The 24,456-nt window shown below is 38.7% G+C and overlaps 1 protein-coding gene across 1 annotated transcript in view; it reads right to left on the bottom strand.

Annotated features, from left to right (window-relative positions):
- The window catches only part of gfra4a (GDNF family receptor alpha 4a), a 209,272-nt gene that overhangs the window by 39,168 nt on the left and 145,648 nt on the right, over positions 1 to 24,456 (bottom strand). Inside the window, exons 2-3 of the mRNA XM_024266942.2 lie at positions 5,130 to 5,411; positions 3,089 to 3,169 (exon numbers count right to left, since the gene is read on the bottom strand). Of these exons, the coding sequence (XP_024122710.1) occupies positions 3,089 to 3,169; positions 5,130 to 5,411 (363 nt within the window). The remainder of the gene's footprint in view (positions 1 to 3,088; positions 3,170 to 5,129; positions 5,412 to 24,456) is intronic.

The raw sequence follows: 24,456 nt of genomic DNA, 5'->3' as shown, positions 1-24,456 counted from the left end.
TATAATTTATTCCCGCTCGTGGGGCCAGATTGAACAGTTTAACGGCCCACGGGCCTTACAATCTAACCAACAACATTTTACTGTATAGTATTGTTCATTTAGAGCCTTTCCTATATGCACTAAACATTCCTGAATGTTTTCTGCTCAGCTGTGATGTGGAAAACTACAACATGCAAAAAACATTCATATTTTTGAACATGCACTGCATGATTGCAAATATTCACATTTTTTTGCACATTTTCAGCACTCAAAGGATTGAAGTTTCTTGGCCAAACTGGTGTTATTTTAAGCTTGTTCTTGTTGCTGTTTTACATCTAAGCCTGAATAGCTGTTAGAGCATCATTGTGTTTGTGGCAGGATTTCCTCTCCTGCTCACCCACTCAGTCATTCTCTTATAAGAAAAAGTGTTTGCTTAACAAGTGAACAGAGGTGACAACAGAAGAAGCAGAAACGCCGACTGAAACAGAGACAATCATTACTGAGGTTTATTAAATTCAACATTTAGTCTTTAAAAGCTCAAATTTAAAAAAAAAGTCCTTTATGACAGAAAAAAAACACCGGAAAAAGGACAGCTGTAAATTTAGCAAAAGGCTTTCAAATCCAGTAACAACATTTTAAACATGTTTCTAGTGTTTTCCATGGAGAAGCTGATTTCAGATGCCTTGCTTGAACCTGATCCTGATCCTCTCTGTTCATGTTTAGCAGGCACTTCCCTGAAATTCACTCCACATATTTATGTATGAAAAAAGTCTCAAGCAGCCCTTTTTATTCATAAAATAGAATGTTTTGGGGTTTTGTAGCTGAAGATTTCTTTAAAATGGCAGCATTTTAAATATCTTTTATTTTCAAAACGCACTGAATCTACAAAAGTCACATTCCTCTTTTTTCCTCTCACAGATGGATTGGACTCAATCATTTATTCTGCACATAATCACAGTTATATAACATATAATACATGTGCATTAGGCCACAGGATCGTACTTTAGCATCGCTGTCATCTTAGAAGCGGAACAATTTATTCATTCTCACAAGAAAGGTTGAGAAAATGTGGCGTTTGGTTTAATTTGGTCTTTTTGATGGCATTTTCTATCTTTTGAAAAGCTATTTTTTTCATACAATGTTAATAACAAATAAGGACTGCCCACTTGAAATAACTGAACATTATATATACTTGTAGCACACTGAAATATTTGTTTTGAGAAAAACAGCTGCCATTTCTTTCCCAGAAAATCTGCAGGTCTGACTCACAAGTGCATTTGTTTGCAGTAAATTCTTTCTCCAACTTGTTTGTTGATTTACCGCAGCAACAGACAGGAGTGAGTAGTGTTTAGAAACATGCTAACGTTTTTGACTCATTTAGTTTACTGAGGAAATTTAGGTTATTTTGGAGTTGAGCTAGTATTATAGCAACAAGATAGCGTTTTTTTTTTTTTTTTTTTTGGCTAAGTTGGCATCTACTGATGTTTTTGGGGCTAATTTGGAGTTTAGCTCATATTTAAGCAACACACCAAATATTTTTGTTAAATTGCCATGTTTTAGGGGTTTTTAAGCAATTTTATTACCATTTTTTTCAGAAATGTATGTCAACTTCAGCGGTCTTTCTTAGTTATTTAACAAAATTTCCAGTCTTTCAGCAAATTTAACATTTTGCAAATAACTTGCATTTTCGGTAAATACCTTCAGTAATTAAAGTAAATTGCGTCACTATTTTCAGCAAAAGGATTCAGCATCTTCAGCGACTACTTTCAGCAAAAAGCATTCAGATTAGCATTATCTCAGGTAATGGAACTTTTCTAGTTCAGTTAGAAATATTTTCTATGGATGTTTTATGTTACCTATTCTAGTTTCTGTGATATTTAAGGATGTTATATTGATCTATGTTATTTATGTGAAGATAAAACAAACTGTTAATCTGCAAAACATGAAGTGAACCGTCCCTCCAAAAGACAAAAAAATACCTTGAATTGTTGGACCATGCCATAAAAATAACCATGACTGAGAGCTGAAGGTTGAAAAGTGACAATTGTTATAGACCTGAACATCCCAGAGTTCAATTTGAACTGCTCCAAAAATAACGTTTCACCAACAAGGCATGTTTGAAAACCTTTTAGGGAGGAAGGAGGCGGAGGTGGATCTCCTCTGACGGTCATAGCTCCTGAGATCTAACATTATTCCAGCTCTTCAGCCTCACCAATAGTGGTTAGTTAGTGTTAGGATAACAAAATGCATGCCCTGGGTTAGAAACAGAAGACATATATTTGGAACTTTCCAAATGTGTGGAATTTTAGAGAACAAACAACAAAAAGTGAAACATTAATGCCTCACAACCTTACACCTTTATTTTGGCAGGAAGACTTTTTTACAAGTGCAGATACCACACTTATTCTTGTGACAAAGGACTGCTAATGACTATCTTTATTTTTTTGTTTGTACATGGGTCATGTTGTTGTTTTTTTCCCAGAATGCAACTGCTCCCCCAGTAAGTATAGCAAATGGCTTTGTGTTTTCAAAAAAATCTATAACTCCTTTTGTGTGCTGCCTCTCTCTTTTTCCAGGGATTCACAAACATATCAAAGAGCAAAAACGAACAAATACAATGAAGTCTGAGTAAACTTGGCCTCTCTGTGCTCCTGTTCCCACTCAGCCTCACTAACCTCTTGCCATGGCATCTTTTTTTTCCTCCCTATTTTTCAATTTGTCTTTTTCTTCAGCCTCTTCTTCACACTTTGTCTGGTTCCCCTTCATCCCTCCCAGTATTTCTGCTTCCATTGGATAAAGGAAAATCAGCAATTAATCTGTGCCTTGGGGGCAAACAGCAGCACATACCCACCCCGCGGCTTGCCCACAGGCCCAGAGGCGAGGCAGAGGTAAAGTGAGGGCTGTCACTCATCAAACACTCCATGTCACCCACTCACACATGCACCGCATTATCTGTCTGGAGGATGAAGAACAAGTGGATTCTCCCTTGCAAAGCGACGAGCTGAGCAGGGACCGGTTTGTTCGCTGTATTGAGCTGGTGATGGTGAATGTCACATTTCCTGCACTGTAGATGTTGGGAACGTGAAGCAGCAGATGCTCGGCCGCTCACCTGCAGCGATGGAGGCCAGGCGGACGTAGTCAGAGGCCTTGTCCTCTGGTTCATACGGGTAGCTCTCCACCAGGCTGAATCCTGCCAACACAAACAAGAGAGGTCAGGTCACTGCAGAGACCACCCCTCCTCCCTTCAGACTGTAAATGAAGAGTTTTTCTCAACCCTGAAGTGATAAAAGCTTATCTAAAGTTGTCAATAAGAGAGTAAATATCAGTTATAAATATCTATGGATGCTGATTGGTAACCAGGATATGAAAACACATTAGAATGTGATGTCAGAGGCTGTGGGATCAGACTGTGTGGCTCAAACCACCTCTCCTGGCATTGATTAAATCCATAAAAATAGAGTTTTGTTGATCATTTTTAAAGAATCCTGCTTTATTTAGATAACAAAGTAGGGCGGTCGCATCCTCAGCTGAACCTGTAAAGTTACACTCCACATAGTGGGAACTGTCGGACTCTTCTGAAAAAATGGTTTGCTCTCAATCTTCTTAGTCAGCATAAAAAAAAAAAAAAAAGCCTTTTGGTTAAAAGTCTATAAATTTGATTATTTTGCTTTAGGGCTGTGAAAGTTGACACGCAAACAGATATTAGAACATAATTAGTTTGTTAATGTGTATTAACTCCCTTAGTCCCCTGCCGTACAGCTGTAAAATCAGCGTAAAACTCAGTCTAAAATAAAAGTAAACTTTTTTATATTTTGTGATTGAGATTTTATTAAATTGAAGAGCTAATACGGCATTTATTTTAGTTTTTGAACAAAAGCGATCTTTTATCTTAATAAATAGGGTGGAGAACAAAAGTCAATCTGACAGCTGTAATTCAGCAGTGCAGCAGTGCACCCTCTATGAGGGCAATTTTTAAAACTTTAAAACTGTAACTTTTTAACATAATCTTGAATAATAAAAATTCAGGAATATTATTCCAGAATAAATCATCTTAAACCTTAAATAACTTTCAATATTTTACTCTCCATAAAGTCTATTTTATCAAAATTATACTAGTTAGAAATAAGCACAAGATAACATCAGGCCATGAATAACAATAAAATAAAATCCGGACCCGCCCCCCGGGCCTTGACTCTGACACATGTTCCTTACTGGACCTCTCAGTGGAAACAAGCCTATAGCTGTTTATTTCGCCATAGAACTCTACAGCATTTTTGCTTCTTGGGAGCAGCAGGTACTTCTTATTGGAATAAGGGGGTCCAGTTCCCATATACTGTCAACGGGTTACATGGAAAAGACAGGAAGTGGTTGGTAATTCTTTAAAGACATCATCCAGGCTCAGCCAATTGGTTCCTGCACTTGTCTTGTGTCCCTCGCCATTCTCCTGTATAATAGGATGAAGATACTGGAAGTGAACTCACCTTGAAGAACTTTGGCTCTGCCTTGGTGTCAAGAGCTGCAGCGAGCACCCCCACTCCCCCACACCCCCACACCCTCACTACCATAGAGCTTTGCATGGAAAGTGACTTTATCCGCCTTGGATTCTCTAATGGGCTACTCTGTTGCTCATGAAAGTGTTTTGGATGAACCCTGCTGTAGTGATCCACAGGGCGGGGGTCGACGTTGCAGCATACCCCTCCTGGTCCATTTATGACACATTTCCCACTTCGTTGTTCCGCGGTTTGATTTCCAAAGAAGTGCAGCATGCTGTCAACCCACAGCTGCTGCACATTTTCTCTTCTGCTGGAAATGAAAGTATTCACTAAATGCCTTTTTTGAATGCAAGCGTAAGGCAGATAAAGGGCTTCAGTGTAGGACACGGTAATGACAGAGGAAGGCATTCGAAATGAGCACTGGAGTGATAAAATACAATGTGTGTGGGTGAAATGAAAGGAATCAGAGCTCTACTTTTACCTATTTTTGAAACAATAATCACTCTTTTCATTCCAGCTTGAAATCGGTTGTTGAGCAGCGTGGAGGTGGAAGTCTAATTCATTTGCAACGGGCAGTCCATAATCCCCAAAACATCCCTTACCTGCTCTCGCCCACCCCATAATCACGGTTGTCGAGTGTTATAGGGCCATTCTCACCGTGCAGCACCGACTGGTGGAGGCTCCAGTAGATGCTCAGGCAGTTCTTTTCCTTCTTCATTCCACGTTTGCACTGGCAGCCGTGGAGAGGTGTGGACAGAAGCGCCTTCATGGCATTGTCACACTGGTTGCGCGCCCCGGGCCCCAGTTTCACGCTGCCGTCTCCCGCTACACACTGCCGGAGGGTGCGCAGTCGTGGGCTGCAGGTGTCGTCACTGGAGCAGGTGTCTCCAGCTTGCAGGCAGTCGCTCCCGCCTGCAGACAGAACCAGGCGTGGGACTCCTGTGAGGAGAGACAGGAACCAGGTTAGACCCAACTTCCAGAAATGTTCAAATCTTCATTTCAATCTGTTTCTTTTACTGCCATTTGACAGAAACTTTGACTGAGCTGGAAGGAAATTAGCTTTAACACTGAGAACTGCAGTCAAGCAGCTTTTACTCATGACGCAAATAGAAACAGTTGTTTGCTTCCTTATGCCCAGTAGCAAATATTCAAAGGGGCCCTACTATGATTTTCTTCAGCCTTTCAGAGTAAACTATATCCATTACATTTGGAAAACTAAATAACAAACTATGAAATATGAGTCATGTTTCAGGACCATTTTAATATAAGGAAAGAAAAACGAGTTAACGTCATCCTTGAGCCTCCCCAAGCCTCAGTGTGACCAAACTTTGTTAACAAAACAAACATGACTAAAGATCTCTTCAGTCATTGGCCAGCAGTTATGGGGGCGGGTCAAAACAGAAGACAAAGATGGATGTGCTGCAGTCTGCAAAAGCTTTCCAGGATTTTCCCCTTATTCAAACTTTGTATTTCTCTGATGGATTTTGATTGTGTGTATGAAGGTCAGGTTCAACATTTTTACTGCAGCTTTGGTACCGCAGAGGAATCCTGCATGACGGTTACTGGAGACTCTACAGCTACACATGCTAATAAGAGTTTGTGACATGTAGATTGTCGGTAGAATCAAAGTGGATAACATTAAAAGTTGTTTAATTGAGCATGAATTAATCCGACCACGAGACAGAAAAGCAAGTTATATGTTTTTTACTGGTGTTAAAATAAACGTTCTAACAAGTAAACAGTTGGACCAATTATTTCCTTTTGGCGAACATGATAATCTAATGCTCTACATTTGTCTGCAGCTCACCGATCGCCTCATTTCTACCGTGTTTACATCACGTGACTGTCGGGTACGGTGGCCGTTTTGGTTCAGTTTTCCGCTCTCGGTTCATTTCATATTTCACAGCTCTGCAGAAAATGTGGGCGTGTGTTCGTTGTAGTCTTGGGGCGGAGCTTGCAGCATAGATTTTTCATGGAAGGGATGGTTCACATCATGCTGACGTCAGCATGATAGAACCCGCTTGTGTCCGTGGGTATGGGAGGGGCTGCTGCAGACAGTGCAGATTTTTAGAGGATTACTCTTAAATGCATGAACGGATCAAAATACCACTTTGGGGTTCTTTATAGTGAGGAATGAAAAAAGAAAAATACACTTAAAACCTCAAAAAGTAGAATTTTCATGGTATGGCCCCTTTAAATTTTTTTAATTTTAATATATTTCATATCATGTGTTTTTTTTTTTTACTTAAAGCAAAGCAAATAAGCAAACAAAATAGTTCACTGTATAAAAGACTATTTGGGAAGTTTAGCTTTTATTAACTTGAGCTGAATTTTCTATTTGGGTGGCATCTTGGCCAAGCACAGGTCAAGCATGGCCAATGAAGCTTCCCGCCGCAGCTTTCAAGCGTTTGAAAACTCCATTTGAGCAGCAGCGGGGCCGGCTGGTTTATTTATGAGTTTATACAGCTGTCGCAAGAAATATTTTTGATGCCACTGACTAGATTCAGATTTAATGTAGGGGATGATGCATCTCTGCAATAAACAATGACGTGTTTAGAAATTAGCACAAAATGCTTCACTTCCAGTCAAAACAAGCTGTCGTGTTTCCTGCAGACCGGTCTGGAAATGGGCTGCATTATCTTTGGGGAACAGCTTTTTCATACTTGTCTTATTTCATTTGCCCCTTCTGTACGCTTGGGCAATAAATGCTTATTTACTGTGAGCAGTGAGAGTTCCTACTCACTTCAAACAATACTGTAAACAAGCAGCAGCTTTTTCTGTCCACCTTAAGGTTTTCATTTGAAGAAAGAATCTGCTTTCATTCCACTTGATAATTGGCTACAACTCAAGCACTTTCACAGACTCATAATGCTGTATCAAAACTGAAACAACAGAAACAGGTCTTGTGTGCTGCTCTTGTAAATATGAAGAGTTGTGTTGCAGCCAGAGGCAGTTAATCACATGTCCTCGATTAATTGATTATGAGCGAGTGCAGTTTCTCCTCGTGTTTGCCTAAAGCGATAGGAGATATGTCTGGCCTCGATGAACTTGGAGGTGAAATTGGGTATTTGTTGCTGAAAAATGATTCTGAGAGGGAATGCAAGGCGCCTTCCAAAGCGCGTGGAATCAATCTTTCTACAGTGGGAAAGATCTTTCACAGGCAGAAAACAGTCATGCAAGATTCCAAAACAACCAGCAGCTTTACCCAAGGTGAGACTGAGCAATGCTCAGAGAAAAGGAGGAACGAATGAAGAAAAACAGACTTTTTAGGACTCAGGTTTCATTTCATGAGTTAAAGATTACAGAACTGCTGCTATTGGCTCTCAGAAAAGGGTATTGATCCCAAGTATATGAGCAAAAGTATCTGAAAAAGAAAAACTTTAAATTAAAAAACGTTGCATATTTTCAAGCAACATTGTTTTTCTCTGAAGTACATTTCTGGATTTACTTGATCTTCCAGATCAAACAAGTGGGCTTGAAAACTGGGATGAAAACTCATCCAAATGGTTATGATTACAAAACAGCATTTTTAACATATGACAAGCTGCAGCAGCAGGAGGATCTACATTTATGAATAAATGCTTGATTGTCAAAAAAGCATAAATATTGTGCATTTTTAAACGATAAAATGTGACTTTGTGGCTCTCGGTGGATTCTGGTCTGTAAGAAGCTGGATTGATGATTGTTTTAGCTTTAAAGGTTGCAGATGTGTGATTTAGAGGATCTGCGACACTCTTTCAAACTGCATTTCTTCTATGTGAGAGAGAGTATACTCTAGAAAAAAGACATCTTCATTTAATTCACTTTATTCATTTAAAAAAATTACGAAACTAAAAATGAATTTAAAATAATAAAGACATTAAAATAGAAAATAAAATAAATAAAGACTCACTCTGGTAATGTTGTGTTTTTGTTGTTTACATGTATTGTAGCATTTTTCTCATCATGGAGGACACATATAAAGAAAATTAAGATTAAAACTGCAGTTCTGATTATAGGTGTTCATTCAATTGTTGTGAATCAGGAGCAGACAAAAAATGCAGTTGGAAAAAGTTTATAGTTCTGACATAGAAAATACAGAGTGGACCGCAAGCTCCTTGCGCCGCTCCATTCTGATGCAAACAGATCCATGAACGTCTTTGTTTTCTTCCTCTGAGCTGGAATCTGGATCTAAACTGTACGGATGGATCGAAATGATATTGATCAACATTTTTGTTGCACAGGTAATGCCAGGTCGAGGTAATGAGGGGCTGTAAGCTAGAGGGAGAGAGTGTAAGCAAAGGGATGATGGGAAATCAGAAAAGGCTTACTTAGCATCATCAGTCACCACAACTTAGAGGTACATTTTAATGAACTCCTGCCGCTCTAGAAACTATGAACTAGAAAATGACGCCGCTTTTAAAATTTTGCCCACAAACAGCATAATCACAATAAAAAGACCACTGGGAAGGATTTACAATACATCAAAATATAATTGTAGAGGGCCTTTAAAGCTAAAGGCCATTATTTAAAAAGTCTTAAATAAAAAGGAGCACTCCATTTAAAACCTAAATCTAACAATCAGCTCTTTGATCTGGATAAAGAAAAGATTCCACAAAAAAAAAAAAAAACAAAGAGAGAAAGAATCATTCTTGAAAAAGTTAAAGATTTACGTTAAAAAAAGTACTTTCTTTTTTCATTTTAATGGACATTTGGTGAATACTTTTCTTCTCAAAAGTTCCTTGGTACTCCCTACTCCTGGATGTTGGAACTCACTTACTTTGATCAAATTAGTGGGGAGAAGAGATGAATTTAGTCAGTTATTTGCTGAATTTCACATAAGACCTTGTTTATTGGGGTTTTTGAAATGGCCTGTTCGGGGTGTACCTCACTTCCTCCCTACGGTAGCTGGGTGGCTCCAGCAGCTCTGTGACCCCAAACAGGATTGAAGGGGTTCTGAAAATGGATGGAAATGTTTCAAATAAACATAACGAGACAGCATTGGGCAGCACCTTTTCAGTAGCTGCAGGTGCAATTAAGATGAATCGCTCTCCGCACTGGAGCAGTGAGATGCTTTAAGGATTAAATGAAAAAACAAGAAATGAATTGAATTAAGAAATCAGTTTTACCATTTGATGAATGCTGCCGTAGCATTCTGCTGTAAAGATCCACTGGGAGTCTGCAGAATGTGAGGGGAGGCCGTGTTCTGCAACATTTCCTCCTAACTGCCTCTTATGTTACTACACTGTTTCACAACCAACCAATATATGTACACAATGCATGACACACAGCGGAGACACTCAATGTACACGACAAACTGTGCTGGTCATGAGCCAGTTCTCCAAACCAGCCGGGAAACATGAAACTTGGTGAGCTCTGTTTGTTCTGGGCAGCATTTCTTGGGTTTCAGAGGAACAGTGGGCACATTTTAGACAGGTGCGCATCCCAACAAGTTGGTAAAAACTAGGACACAGAAGCAGCACTCAATATTTGAGATCCATGAAGAATTCCTTCCATGTCACTGTGATCTCTCCACTTCCTGTCCACTCATCGTACGTCAATTGACCAGCATATGAGCTTACCAGTCACAAGACCTTCATAAAAATGGACAATTGTGTAGTACGGGATGAGAAAGCTAATGACGTAATATATAGAACAGGGGTGTCAAACTCAATCACACAGGGGGCCAAAATCCAAAACACACCTTAGGTCACGGATTGAACAGGATAAACATTTATTGAACACTCTAAAGCTACATTTTTAAAAGTTTAAAAACATAACTTTTTAGCATACTTATGAACTAGATGTATAGCATTACCTGTGATAATACTAGTGTGAATGCTGTAAGCTGAATTTGGCTGCTGAAGAAGCTGAAATTGATAGCTAAAAACACTGAAGCTGGTAGTCGGCTAAAATATTAGCTAAATGCCAAATTTGCCAAAAAAAAAAAAAAAAATGCAAAAAAAAACTTAAGTTAAAATAAAAAGAAAAGCCTAAATTAGCCAAAACAGATAGAATGTGGCTGAAATATTAGCTAAACTCCAAAATAGTCTAAAAAACAAACAAAAAATCCTAAATTAGCTAAAAAAAAACTAGCACGTAGCTGAAAAAGTTGCTAAACTTCAAAATATCCTAAAAAAACAGAAAAAAACTTTAGATTAGCCAAAACAGCTAGCATGTAGCTTAAATATTGTTGACTTTGACACGCGCTCTACAATGATACAGACATGGGTGAACACATCCTTTTTTAAAAACAGCAGTGAGGACTGTTGAAATTTTCTGCATTCATAGTAAAAGTATGAAGACACGATTTAAACTAATGCAACTTCTTCATTGTACATTTGACAGAGCAGCAGCAGCATGAAAAACACAATTCTGTTGATGCTCATTAGCTTCGACAACATTCGTAAAAGATTTAAAGTGGTGGAGGTTGGTTGCACCAGTGCATGAGGACTGTTAGCCGCTGCATGACAGATTCCCAGAAATCATGTCCAAAGTCGTTTCTGTGTCACTGACTACTTCATTAGAGCTCCTAAACGGTGAGTCGGCTCCGCTACTAAACATTCATTAAATTTAATTCCATCACTGTGTGGTAAAACGAGGGAGGAAAGCATCAAGCTGATGATATCAACAGGCTCCTTATAGTCATAAAACATTTACTTGGCACAAACTGCAGACCTCCCTGAGGAAGACATCATTTAACAAAGATCAGGAAAATCACAGGAACTGCTGCTCAAACGAGTCCAGTCACTTATACTTGGAAGAAAGCCACGGTGTGTATCAGCAACAGTCTGACGATACAATACATATCACGATATATATGTCATGATACGATACCAAATAAGACAGTAACAGAGACAATATTACACAAGTTTTTTCAAAGAGTATGATTTAGAAAAAAAAATGTGTCTGAATATTACATGAATAAAATGGTAATATTTATTTTATTGAATTATCATTAAGAACATTTTTATTTCAATTTTGTTTGATTTTCTTTTTATATTGACCAACAAGCAACACTTTTAAAGCCCTATTTATAGAGATCAACAGACAAAAACGTTGATTTAGGGTTTGTTTACCCTTCAAAGAGTCGCAGACGACACCTCAGGTGTTAAAAAACATTTTTTAAACTTCTTCCTACTCCATTTCAAACTACATAATTGAGATGTAATATTTTTATTTGTAATTTATATTAAATTTTCCATTGTTATTTTATTATTTTTTACCATGTACTTTGTATGTATAGTTCAAAATAAAGGACCAACTAATGGGTTAAAGTAAAGGCTGACAGATCTGTTAACAACAATACAAATGCAGATGGAAAGAAGCTGATCGCAGATTTAAAAAATGTTTTCTATTTCAAAAAGGTCACATTGGAATCAATTCTAGACAATAGCAGGCAAAACCCGTCCATCCATCCATCCATCCATCCATCCATCATCCATCATCCGTCTATCATCCATGTTTCATCCATCCATCCATCCATCATCCATCATCCGTCTATCATCCATGTTTCATCCATCCATCCATCCATCCATCCATCCATCCATCCATCCATCATCCATCCATGCTGTGGTTTTCCTGGACATGACCCCCCTCCACACACACACACACTATCCCAGCTGCGAGTCCTGAATATGGAGATGGGGGCGTGTCCCCGCCCCATTTAGACGTGTCCTTAACAGCTCATCGTGTTCTATTTGATGCAGAGGAGCAGCTGATTTACCCCCCCCCCGCACTACAATGTCAGGATGCTGCCTTAATTCCTTCATCCGTCTGTTCTCTGCTCTATGACACAATTTGAACCATCGCACTTCAGTCATTTACAGATTTCAATGATGTTGTTAGAAATGGGAAGTTGTTGGAATTCTGCAGAGGGTTTTGAAACTGCTCAGTGGATCAATATTGGGGAACTTGTCCAAGTGAACTGGTCTAACAGTCGGTTAACTGCTCAGCAGAAAGCAGACCTTTAAAAGTCAAGACACTCAGACATCTTCACTTAATCGTTTAGGCTACAATGTCTGCAAATCTGCTTTACTACTGAAAAAAAATGGTAAAAAACTGCAACCTGACTCCATGTCATTCGCTTCTGATGCAAATTCACCTCCAGAGAGTGTTTTTGGATCAGGGAAACAGTAACTTGTAAACAGCAGAAGAATCTCACGTCACGATACTTTATCTGACTCTTTAAATGCAGATTTGCATCAGAAATGCACATTATCTCACACTGTGGAAGTCATTTGGTTCCACCGAGCTGCAGGTGGGAACTGATATGTGGGTGGTGGTGATCTGGTATTCAAGGCAAAGCAGCGAGCAACCGTTTATTTTAAAAAAAGAAGAAACGGCCCCTATGAGCACTGCCGAAGCAAATCACATTAAACTGCAAGTAATCCAGTGTGGAGAGAGATTTGATATTTGTCTGAGAAATTAATAAGCACTTCAGATTGCAAGAGATAACTGTTTGCCTGAGAACGGAGCTGCGGCGCACCGGCAGTTCAAAGACAGACAGTCGAAACCAATTAGGAGAAATCAGTTGCCTTGTCATTCAAATTCGTTCCATCATATATGCCTTCCTGTTTATCCTGCCGTGGTAAATAATCTGCTTTGAGCTCCCTCTCAGCCTTTTTGTTTCTTCTGCACACTATCATATCTCCCTTTTCCACTCATGTTTTTCCTCTCATCCTTCACTTGCCCAAATAAAAACAAAATACACCTGGAATAGTTCAAAGAGTAGATGCAAATTTAGCTGCTATTTTGGAAAAATGAGCAAGTTTCATGACGCCATGGTGAGCTGTGAGTGACAGCAATGAAACACGATGAAGCTCAGCAGCAAAGTGAGAATAAGGAAATCACTCATTCGTGAAAAAGTACAGAATGTCTGAAATATCTCAACAAGGGGGCCTCCAGGTTTTATTTTAATTCTCCTAAACCCAACATTATTAAATTGCAACCCCAGATAGTTCTGATGTCGTCTAAACAACGCTAGCATGTTGCTAAAGTAATAGCTAAACTCTAAGTTAGCATAAAAAAACCTCAGTAGATACCAAATTAGGCAAAAAAAAGCTTAACTACTAGCTAAACTCCCCTTAAACTTTGATATTTTTCTTATACAGATCAAAAGATTGGTATTCTTGTATTTATTTAATTTTAGCTACGCTGGGCTAGGCGGATTTGTTCTAAAACATCAGACTTTTCTCCCAAAAGTGCTATTTATACTCCAGAGTGACTTATACATGGTATTCTTCTTCTTGATTAGACAATTTTTGAACTCTGGAAAATACAGTAATAGATTAACCCGTCTCTCATTGATATACTCTGGGAAAACCTTTGCCAAAACTCCAAAAGCGTCCCACTCTAAAACCTTCACTTAACTGATCTTCTTATTAATCTTATCTATAAACAGCAAAAATACCATTTTCATTGGAGAGGGTCTTTAAAGATCCAGAGAGGCAGCATCCATCCATCTGTTTGAAAGCATGTCTCGACAATTTATGTTAAATTGTATTCTGAAGAATTACACAGAAAATCTCTTCTACACTCACATCAATCCTGATACTTTTGGTAATTCCTTTGTGACTTTAGCAGCCACTTATGAATGTGTGTTAGGTGTTTGCAAGCATGCAAATCTTTGAATAGAAACTTCTGAATGTCAACAAAGACATTTACTGAACTTACTAAAGAGTTTTGTCTCCATCCTGATGCATGTCAATACTATCTCTATCTCAAGGGGAAATTGTCAACCTAAGGTATAAATATTGTTTGGTATATTCCACTAATGATGCATTAAAAAAAAGATTTTAAATGAAGCTAATAATATTTATCTCAGAACAAGGCAAGAACTCAGAGTGCTGATTCAGGATACTGTCCAACGCTCTTTCAGTCTGTTTGATTTGTCAGATGAGACATTTTTTTGTTTAGATCTTTGTAATTATCTGTTTGTGGCTTTTTGATGTTTGGGGTGAAGCAGCCCCTCTCCTCATCAGCTGCTGTGAGGCTGAGGGACTCGCACTGGAGGCTATTGCGAGCCCTATTAGAAATAACAAGCTCTCAGATTATTTGTTAAACCTTTGACAGCGCCATCAGGGGACCGCTCCTTTGTTACTCTATATTGTAGTTGCTTATTAGCTAACTGTGCCTCCCTGAATGCTTTTTAACCGAGATGACTCACTGTGTGTGCTGGGCCTTTTTGGGCTCTGATCTCTCTGTTTTTCAGGTGCTTTCACTGCAGCTCTTTCTCTGCCAGTGCAGTCTGACAAAAGCATGCAGGAGAACCTCAGTCTGCAGGAGAACCTCAGTCTGCAGGAGAACCTCACTCTGCAGGAGAACCTCAGTATGCAGGAGAACCTCAGTCTGCGGTAGAACCTCAGTCTGCAGGAGAACCTCAGTCTGCAGGAGAACCTCACTCTGCCGGAGAACCTCAGTCTGCGGGAGAACCTCAGTCTGCAGGAGAACCTCAGTCTGCAGGACCTTATCCTGCACCAGTATGTGATGAACATATACATGCTATCAAACATGCAAAGACTGTTCCCGAACAGCTCCTCCCACTGCACTGTGTTGGCTGCTTTGCAACAACATCAATTCATCAAAGCTTGATTAAATGTATCGGAGAACCTCTCTGACACCATACGGAATACTAATTCCCAGATTTCTGGCTCTCATTTACTAATTTATCCAAAAGAGAGTCAATATTTTCCCCTCTGCTCCTCCTGAATAACAGAGAAACTGCTATGTGCACATTTTCTGTGCTCTGAGTAAAATGTGTATCATTCTCCCCGACAGCTCCATATGGAAAGTGTGAGAGAGAGTCTGAAAACCATTTTTTCCCATCAGAGACTTTGGCGTTCTGCAGGATAATGACAAAATAATTCCGAACCAAGCTCCAGTACTGTGAATGACATGACAGAGGAAGGATATGAATATTGCACCGACGCTGGATTATGAGATCATTATTTGAGAAGAAATGAAGGACAAGAGCTCAAGACTTTAATCAGTAGCTCAAAAAAAAGCCTTAATAAGACACTACACAAATGAAAAGACTTTTAATGTGAATATAAATTAGAAGGACTTGCAGCACAGAAATGTACTTGGAAGCAGGAAACATTTTGTCATTTTATTTCAAATTAACTGCAGTGCAGAGGTAGACTTCAGTTGTGTAACTGAATACATATTTGAAAAGGGGTCTAAGCGTGGAGGAAAACATTTTTCTCAGACTTTCTCTTACTCAGACATTTCTGAGGCAGCCGTGCAGACTCAATAAACTGATAAAGATGGTTTTATACTCTGAAAATCCTCTAAAAAGCTGAGCAAAGATCCCCAAAAATAAGACCTATTATAACTTTTCTCTTCCAGTTTCAGATGAAACTTTTATGTTTGGAGGCTGTTATGGAATGTAATCAAATGTGGTTTCTGAAAACACCTTAACAATAATTCAATTCATCCAACTTTAGTTTATAATAGTTAGGTTTTTAACCCATTTTACACCAGAGCTGCAGTGTTTATGTTCTTTGATTTTATGTAACTTCTCCACTGTCAACATAACATAGTTGATTCTGAAGGAGAAAAGCGGCACAAGACACAAAAAAACATGCATGTAACCTTAAAAAAAAAAAAAAAAACTGATTAAAACTAAAAAAGTTACATTACCTGCAAAAATGTTAGTGTGAATACTTTTTGCTGAAAGTAGTCACTGGAGATGCTGAAGCTTTTTGCTGAAAATTGTGAAGAAATTTACTTTCATTGCTGAAGGGATTTGCTAAATCCATCCATCCATCCATCTTCCTGACCGCTTTGTCCCTCTCGGGGTCGCGGGGGGTGCTGGAGCCTAACCCGGCTACTGAAGGGCGAAGGCGGGGTTCACCCTGGACAGGTCGCCAGTCTGTCGCAGGGCCTCAATCACACACCCATCCACTCTCACATTCACACCTAGGGACAATTTAGAGTCACCAATGAACCTATGAAGCATGTTTTTGGACGGTGGGAGGAAGCCGGAGTCCCCGGTGAAAACCCACGCATGCACGGGGAGAACATGCAAACTCCACACAGAAAGGTCCCAGCCGGGAGTCGAACCGGGGCCTTCTCGCTGTGAGGCAAGAGCGCTAACCACTGCGCCACCGTGCAGCCCGATTTGCTAAATAAAGAATCTATTTGCAAAATGTTAATTTTTCTAAGAGACTTTAAATTTCATTAAAGAACTATAAAAGAGCGCTGAAGGTAACCTACATTTCTAAATAAATGTAGAAAAATTCCTTAAAAAAACCCTAATACATGCCATTTTTGCAAAAATATTTAGTGTGTTCCTTGAATATAAACTAGACTCTAAATTAGACAAAAAAAAAAAAAACCCTTAGTAGATTCCAATTTAGCCAAAAAAGCTAGTACATTGCTTAAATACTAACTAAACTCCACAACAGCCTAAGATTCCTCAGTAAACTAAATTAGTTAAAACACTGGCATGTAGCTAAAGTAGCTGAACTCCTAATTAGCATAAAAAACCACATTAGATGCCAAATTAGCCAAAAAAAGCTAGCTCATTGCTTAAATAGTAGCTGAACTCCAAAACTGCCTAAAATTCCCCAGTAAAGTAAATTAGCCATAAATGTTAGCCTGCTGCTAAGATAGAGACTAAACTCCAACTTTTTAAAAAATTACTATAACAGATGAAAATATATTCCATGAAGATGTTTAATGACTGGCTACTAATCTACTAATAAATATTAAATGTGAAAACTTTCTCTTTTATTTTCTATGGAGGATATTATGCTCAATATTTCAAAAACTATAAAGTTTATGAATACCAGAAACACAAGCAGTAACGAGATGAATGTTTTGATAACTGAAGTTGCTGAAAGTGTGGTGGAGTTTTTATGTACTGAAAAACGTACGGAAAGGAGCAGAAGAATCACTACAGTGTGAAAGCTTACAGCATACTGGACATGTAGGAGTGAGTGAGGTGGTAGTGACTCCATGCAGTCAGCTGAACTGTTTCTTGTTGTTTGCAGACATTTCGCTGAACTCAGCCAACCGGCTGATGGATAATGCTCAATCTGATCAATCTACCTCCCAGTAAGAAAGCAATTAGGAGTGTTTCTCTCAAAGCCTGAGCACCTTCCTGCCTGAGTGACGTTTGACATTTGCTTAGTGAGAACACTAACCGCTGTTCACTATTGTACACGGACTCTTTCTTTGGGAAAGCTGTTCTAGGAACTGTCATGTGTTTGTGAAGGCTCGTTCATTGAGGAGATGTTGTCTTGAAGTTGAATCAAGGCATCTGCCAGGAGAAAATTTACATTTTTAAGAAATTTTAAGCAGATTGAACCTCTCCATGTTTATTGTGTCAATGCTTTTCAGCATTCACACTACAGTGATCCTCCTGCTCCTTTCCTTGTTTTTCAGCATGTAAAATCTCAATCACACTTTGAGCCATTTCAGCAAACGTTTGGCTTCTTCAGGACGATACTGCTTGTGCTTCTTTCTTTGATATATTTGATCGTTTTTAAGGTTTTATGCAGTTTTTCAGCCCCATTCTTCAAATTCTTCAAATCTTTCTAATATTTTGTGCATTTTGAAACTTATGCTATGTTGGTATCAAAACTTCCAGCACTCTCAAGACTTCCATGCTTGCACTTTTGATATTCATACTTTTTAAAATTTTATCCAAGTTGTGCAATTTTACAAGAAATGCTTCAAATTATTTGTGGACTTTCTGCAACATTAAGTCATTTAGCAACTTTGGCGTTTTGTTAAAGCTTTAGCTCTACAGCTTTAGCATTTTCACCAAATCCCTTCAGCAATTGCAGTAAATTTTATTCATAATAACATTTTAATAATAATATTCAGCGCCCACATTCAGCAAAAAGCATTCACAGGTGATGCAACTTTTCTAGTGTTAAAGTTTCTACTCGAAGCATTGAGGTTGAATTCTACTGTCCTCGGTCAGATTCAGTCTGGACTTGACAGTGAGTGAGATCTCTGTCTGTGAGATGTCAAAGTGTTTTCTATGAAATTCACATTTTATACTCCACCAGGAAACTGCAGCTCAGTCAGAATTCTCCTGCTCGGGTTCTCACAAGGACCCAAAAAGTAGACCACATCAGTCCAGTTCATTCCACTGGCTGCCTGTCTGCTGGAGGATGGACCTCTAAGTTCTGTTGTTAGTAAAGTTTTACTACCAAAGTACTTGACTCCCAACCCAGTACCAGCCAGAATGTCCGTAACCGGTCTTTTGTCAGCTTCTAGAGTCAAAACCAGACATGGAGAGGCTGGATTCACAGCTTCTATGATCCACTTATCTTTCCAGACAGTCTTTAGATCTGCTCATTTATTTAATTCCAGGTTAAAGATCACCTATTCTCAGCTGCATTTGATTCATTGTTATTCCAAATCTTACATGGGCTGCTACTTTAAGCTTAATTTAAATTCAGTTTGTTTTAACTTTACATTTTTATTTTAATGATGAAGCCTTCTAAGACCCACTCTGATGAAGATGGGGCTTTTGGTGTGTATAATATGTTCTTGTGGCATGTTTCTCATGATGGAGGACAAACATGAAGAAAATTAAGATTAAAGTAGCATTTCTGGGAATTTCTTTGTTCAAATCATTGTCAATCAGGAGCAGACAATAAAGTACGATTGGATTAAGCTTTTAGCGGGGATTTAAAATGATAAGGCACAAGCTCCCTGCTGTGCTCCATTCTGATGCTTCCACTTGCAGACAAAAAGATCCATGAACGTCTTTGTTTTCCTCGTCTGAGTTGGAACCTGGATCAGAACTGTTTGACTGGATGGCTCTGGTAATATTCAACATTTTTGTTGCACCACTAATGTTAAGAGTATAAACAGATGGATAACAAGGGCTGGGCTCACACCCCACCAACGCTCTCACTGTGAACTCAGAGGAGTTTTAATGAACTCCTGCTGCTCTGCAGAAACTATGTCCTAGAAAACCCAACAATCATGAATAAAAAACTATTTGGAATTAGGGCTGCCACAATTAGTCGACTAATCGGCGACTAATCGACTATTAAAATTGTCTACGACTAATTTAATAGTCACTTTATATTATGTGGAGTCAGAGTGTAGTAAAGTTAAAAGATATAATGTCATTCTGTTAGCTTTGTGGACTATTTTGACATTTATTAAGGTTTTTTAGGCAGTTTTGGAGTTTAGCTAACATTACAGCTACATGCTAGCTGTTTTGGCTAATTTAGGCTTTTTTCAGTTTCGTAGGCTGTTTTGGAGTTTAGCTGATATTTCAGCAACATGGTTGGTATTTTGGCCAATTTAGGCTTTTTAAAAGTTTTTTAGAATACTTTGGAATTTAGTCAATATTTCAGCTACAAGCTTGCAATTTTGGCTAATTTAAGCTTTTTTTTGCTTATTTAGCAGTTAGCTAATATTTTAGCAGACTATCACCTTCAGCGTTTTAAGATATTAGTTTCAGTAATTTCAGCTTTCAACTTCAGCATTTTAGCTATCAATTTCATCATCTTCAGTGGCCAAATTCAGCTTACAGCATTCACACTAGTATCATCACAGGTAATGCTGTTTATCTAGTTTTTAGTTAGTTTAAAGCTAATGATGGTTAAAATATGTGCTTTACATCCAGTTTGTGAATGACCCGATCAGTCGACTAATTGGATTGTCAACTATTAAAATAATCGTTTAAACTACTGGGAACACTTTGAAAATAGATCAAAGAAGATTGAAATATTTTAATTAAATGTTTATTTTAATTTTTTTTGTAAAGCACTTTGAATTGTACATAAAATGTGCCCAAAAAATAAACTTACCTAAAAAACATCAAGAATGCTGATGCCGCCGCTCTAATGCGATTGTCACGATAATACAGAAGCAACAGTTCAGTCCAAAGTTTCACTTTCAGCAGAATTCTGTGCATCACCAGTGAAGAGGTGATGATGCTCTTTCCCCTGAAATCATGTTTGCTTTTTCTGAGTAACAACACACATACTCAAATAAAAGATGAAGTTTGACACCAAGAGATCCACTAAAACTGCTCTATCAAAAGAAGTCTCTGACGATGCTCCATCCACTCTTTATTTTTATTCAGGGATATATTTTTGGGGGTATTTTTTAAGTAAGCAACAATAAAGTTTAGGAATAGGAAATTGTGTTTACTTGGAAAAAGTACTTAAGCTTGCGATTCAGTGAATAAGGCCATCAAGTAAGAAAAGTTAGGAGACAGGAGGTCAGAGAAGGCTGAAGGCTGCAGAAGTAGTTAGTAAGTCAGCTGAAAGCACAAAGAAACAATTACAGTCGATAGTTTGGTGTCAAATCATGCACTCCTCCTCTAGCAGAAAAAATCATTTTGAAAATAAAGTTGTTTGTCTTTTTAGGTTTAGAGTCAGGAGCTTTTTTGTTGCCACGAGAAGCCACAGAATTAACGGCTGCTTGTTCATCAGTATACTGTGAAGACAGTTCTCATTGCTGTCCATCATGTGTTTTTCAGATACTTCATTGTCTTTGCACACTAAGCTCCAGAGTTCACAAGCCAATCCTGTTCGGCTAAATAATAAACAAAAAACATACAATAAAATATAAAAACAAAGTAAGTAACAAAACAGCATATGTAAACTAGATAAAGTGATAATGTTAGTGTGAATGATTTTTGCTGAAAGTAGTCAGAAGATACAGAAGCTTTTTCCAGAAAATGGTGATGCAATTTGCTTTCATTGCTGAAGGGATTTGCTGAAAATGCAAAAGCTATTTGCAAAATGTTAAATTTACTAAAAGATTGAAAATTTCAGAACTCTGAAAGAACTCTGAAATTGACCTAAATTTCTTAAGAATTCGTAGTAAAATTGCTTAAAAATCCCTAATACATGTCAATTTTGCAAAAATATTTAGTGTGTTGCTAATATACTAGCAAAACCCCAAATTAGCCCCAAAAACCTCAGTAGATGCTAAATTAGTTAAAAAAGTTTACCTGTTGCTTAAATACCGGCTAAACTCCAAAATAGCCTAAAGTTCCTCAGTAAACTAAACTAGTAAAAAACGTAGAAAAATAGAAACTAAACTATAAGTTGGCCTAAAAACTCTGCTAGATAACAAATTAGCTGAAAACATTAGCAAAAACAGGAGAATCACTATATTGTGAATGCTTTGAAGTATTCACACAATTGACACAAAAAATAAATATTAGAAGAAAGACACCTCCTCCCCCCTAAAGACAGAAAACAAAAATAGAAAACAGAGATTATTAGCTAAAACAAAGACAAGAAATATTCTCAGTGTTTTAGCCAAAGAATATCTCATAATCTGCTCCAATCATTTGAATTGTAGTTACCATGAAGATAACTCCCTTTAATCATTTTTTACTACAATTATAGCTTTCAGTTGTTGACCTCATTTTTTGTCTACCAACTTTAAACACTTTTGTACACACTTCTGCAGCACAATATAGTTTTTCTTAAGCTGGTCACTTAAGATCTGCCATTTTAAAAATAGCCATTTAGGCGCCAATGTGGTGAAATCTGTTCACCTTTAGTCACAAAAGTGAGACTCAACCATCCGTGAGAAAGTCCTCTGTCCTAAAGCGAGGCCAGAGTCCATTAGAGGACATAGCTGGCAGGACAGTGAAGCACGTCCAGCACCATCTGCCCCCCGCTGTGTCCTGCCAACAGGCAGGAAGGTGTTGTACAAGTTGACTAGAACCGCTGGCTGTCAACAAGACATCCTATTATCCTTTGCCCTCACCAAATTGCTCATCTCTTCTGAAATTAACTGGTGGCTCTGAACAAAATAAAACAGAAAAAGTGCTCATGTCTTCTTTTTCGGCTGCCCAGAAAGGGAATGACTTGAAAACTTTTGTTGGCCCATCATTTAGAGATACTTTTCCGTGGAACATTGTGAAAAAGAACATTTAGAGAGCTAAAAAGATGTTGCCTTAAATTAGGTGTTTTTTCACAGTGCCAGGAAATCCATTGATTTGAAAGAAGAACTCTGAGTTGGTCCGGATGTAACTGTTAGCGATTTATTCTGTCAGATAGCATTTTGGGGAAACAGGAACATTTGTTTCATTTATTGTGTTGATCTTTAGCCTTTTAACACCAGAGCTCCAGTGTTTATGTTCTTTGATTTACTGTAACTTTTTAACTGTTAACACGATGATTCCAGCAGATAATTCCGCTTTTCTCCTTCATAAACTGCTGGGATTATGTTGTTTGTTAAAAATTTTGTGTTTAAGCGCCTCTCGTAATCCTGAATATATCTTGATATCTTGGTGCTTGAGAAAAAGAACAGTAATGGACAAATGTCAGAATTGTTTTCCATTTGTTTTGTTTAGGCCACAAAGTAATAGTTCATCAGGATTCACCGAACAGATCTGAGAAATCATCTTACAAATTAAGGCTTTCACAGGCAAACACACGTTATTGGTTTTTTTCTCAGCCTTTTTCAAAACCAGCAGTTCATGACTTTGGTTCCAAGTAGGAACTGTTGAGATTTACGCAGTTTCACTGAAGGTCTATGTCTCTTAGGACATGTCAATCACTTCTTCTCTGTTTAATACTTTGAAGTTCCAGACAATCCTTTTGCCTTTCCTGCGATAGTGGGCGGGCTCATATAAGACCGCTGACAGGGCGAGCACGAGAGCAGGAATGCGCAGTGCTCAGATGTCTGGCTGCATTTCACAGCAGGTCACAGAATCACAGAGTCAGCCAATCAGGAACTCAGCTTTGGGCAGGTGATGTGTTCTGTGACCCGATCAGCGCGTAAAATACTAAGCCAAAGTAATATGAGTATTTTGTCTTGTCGCAGCATCGCGGTTCTCTGGCTGCAACCAGCCTCCCGGACATCATCGGAGCTCACTTGCTCAACACGCCGGGAGAAAGACAGCCGCAGTGGGAAGCTGGGACCAGGGACTGGGGAGCTTGGAGCAGCGGCAGCCTTTACTTATTTTCGTTGAGACAATAATAAAAAAGGTCTCCTATTTTTCCTCCTCTCAGGTTAATGTTGAACAGCCTTCAAACTCAGTCACAGAGACACAGAAACACAGTGGAAGCGGCTGTCATCCAGACACACCACCAAGTGAGGTTAAAATCCCGGTAACCCCTCAGACAAGCTCAGGATCACATGTTTGACAGGCAGCGAAAGAAGGGCGCGCCACCGGTTTGCAACTTGTAGGTTGTGGAGCTCTGATTTAATAGGAACAGTCAGCACGTTAAAAACGACGACACCCAAAACGTTAATCTTTGATGTGGAGGTCTTACTCATGCGTCAATATGTGACCTGGGAATGAAAATGTGTTGATTTGGGAAGATGTAGGCATTATTTTTAATTACTGAAGTACTGAAGTTGGCATCAATTAGGAACCAAAACCAGAGAACCGCTTTGACACCAGAACCAAATAAAACCCAATCGGTGCCCAACTCCATTAAGGACAAACTGACAAACACAGCTAAGTACCAGAGCACACTCAAAGGGGAAAGCAGACATTACAGGAACACAGCGAGGCCCCCTAATCTGATGACGCAGTCCCCAAAGACTTCACAAACTTTTTCAGCATTTGCTTCGTTCATAAGGTTGAGGTGACCAAACATTTTTTCCTTAGCTTTGTGTAAAAACTTCTTGATTTCACATCAGAGTTTCTGACTATACACCTATAGGTAACCACAAATGGCTTTCAGTTCAGAATGGAATAGGTGTTAGTGATGAGAGCAAAAGCCGGGGCTGTCAGAGGAAACACTGCAGCTTGTGCAGCATTTTCACTCCAGTAAAGTGATGCAACTCTGCAACCTTCAATCTGTTAAAATACTGCATCCTCATTTTAGGTAAACACATATAAAGCTTATATGAAGTCCACATTTATGACTTCTATTTTTGCATGGTACAATTTGATGCTAAACTTGGGAATAGTAAAGCTTTCACGGGCTTTCATCATGTACGGAGCTCGCTCGCTCAGCTCATTTCAGCTCTCTCAGCGCTCTCATTGGAGGATTCTGGTTGGAGGTCAAGTCCAGGTCCGCTTTGCTTTTTATGAGTTTTCTGT

The sequence above is a fragment of the Oryzias melastigma genome, linkage group LG22 (assembly GCF_002922805.2).
Source record: "Oryzias melastigma strain HK-1 linkage group LG22, ASM292280v2, whole genome shotgun sequence".
In the NCBI taxonomy this organism is placed as follows: Eukaryota; Metazoa; Chordata; class Actinopteri; order Beloniformes; family Adrianichthyidae; genus Oryzias; species Oryzias melastigma.
The sequence above is the reverse complement of the archived record's forward strand: the minus strand, read 5'-3'. Positions and strand labels throughout refer to the sequence as shown.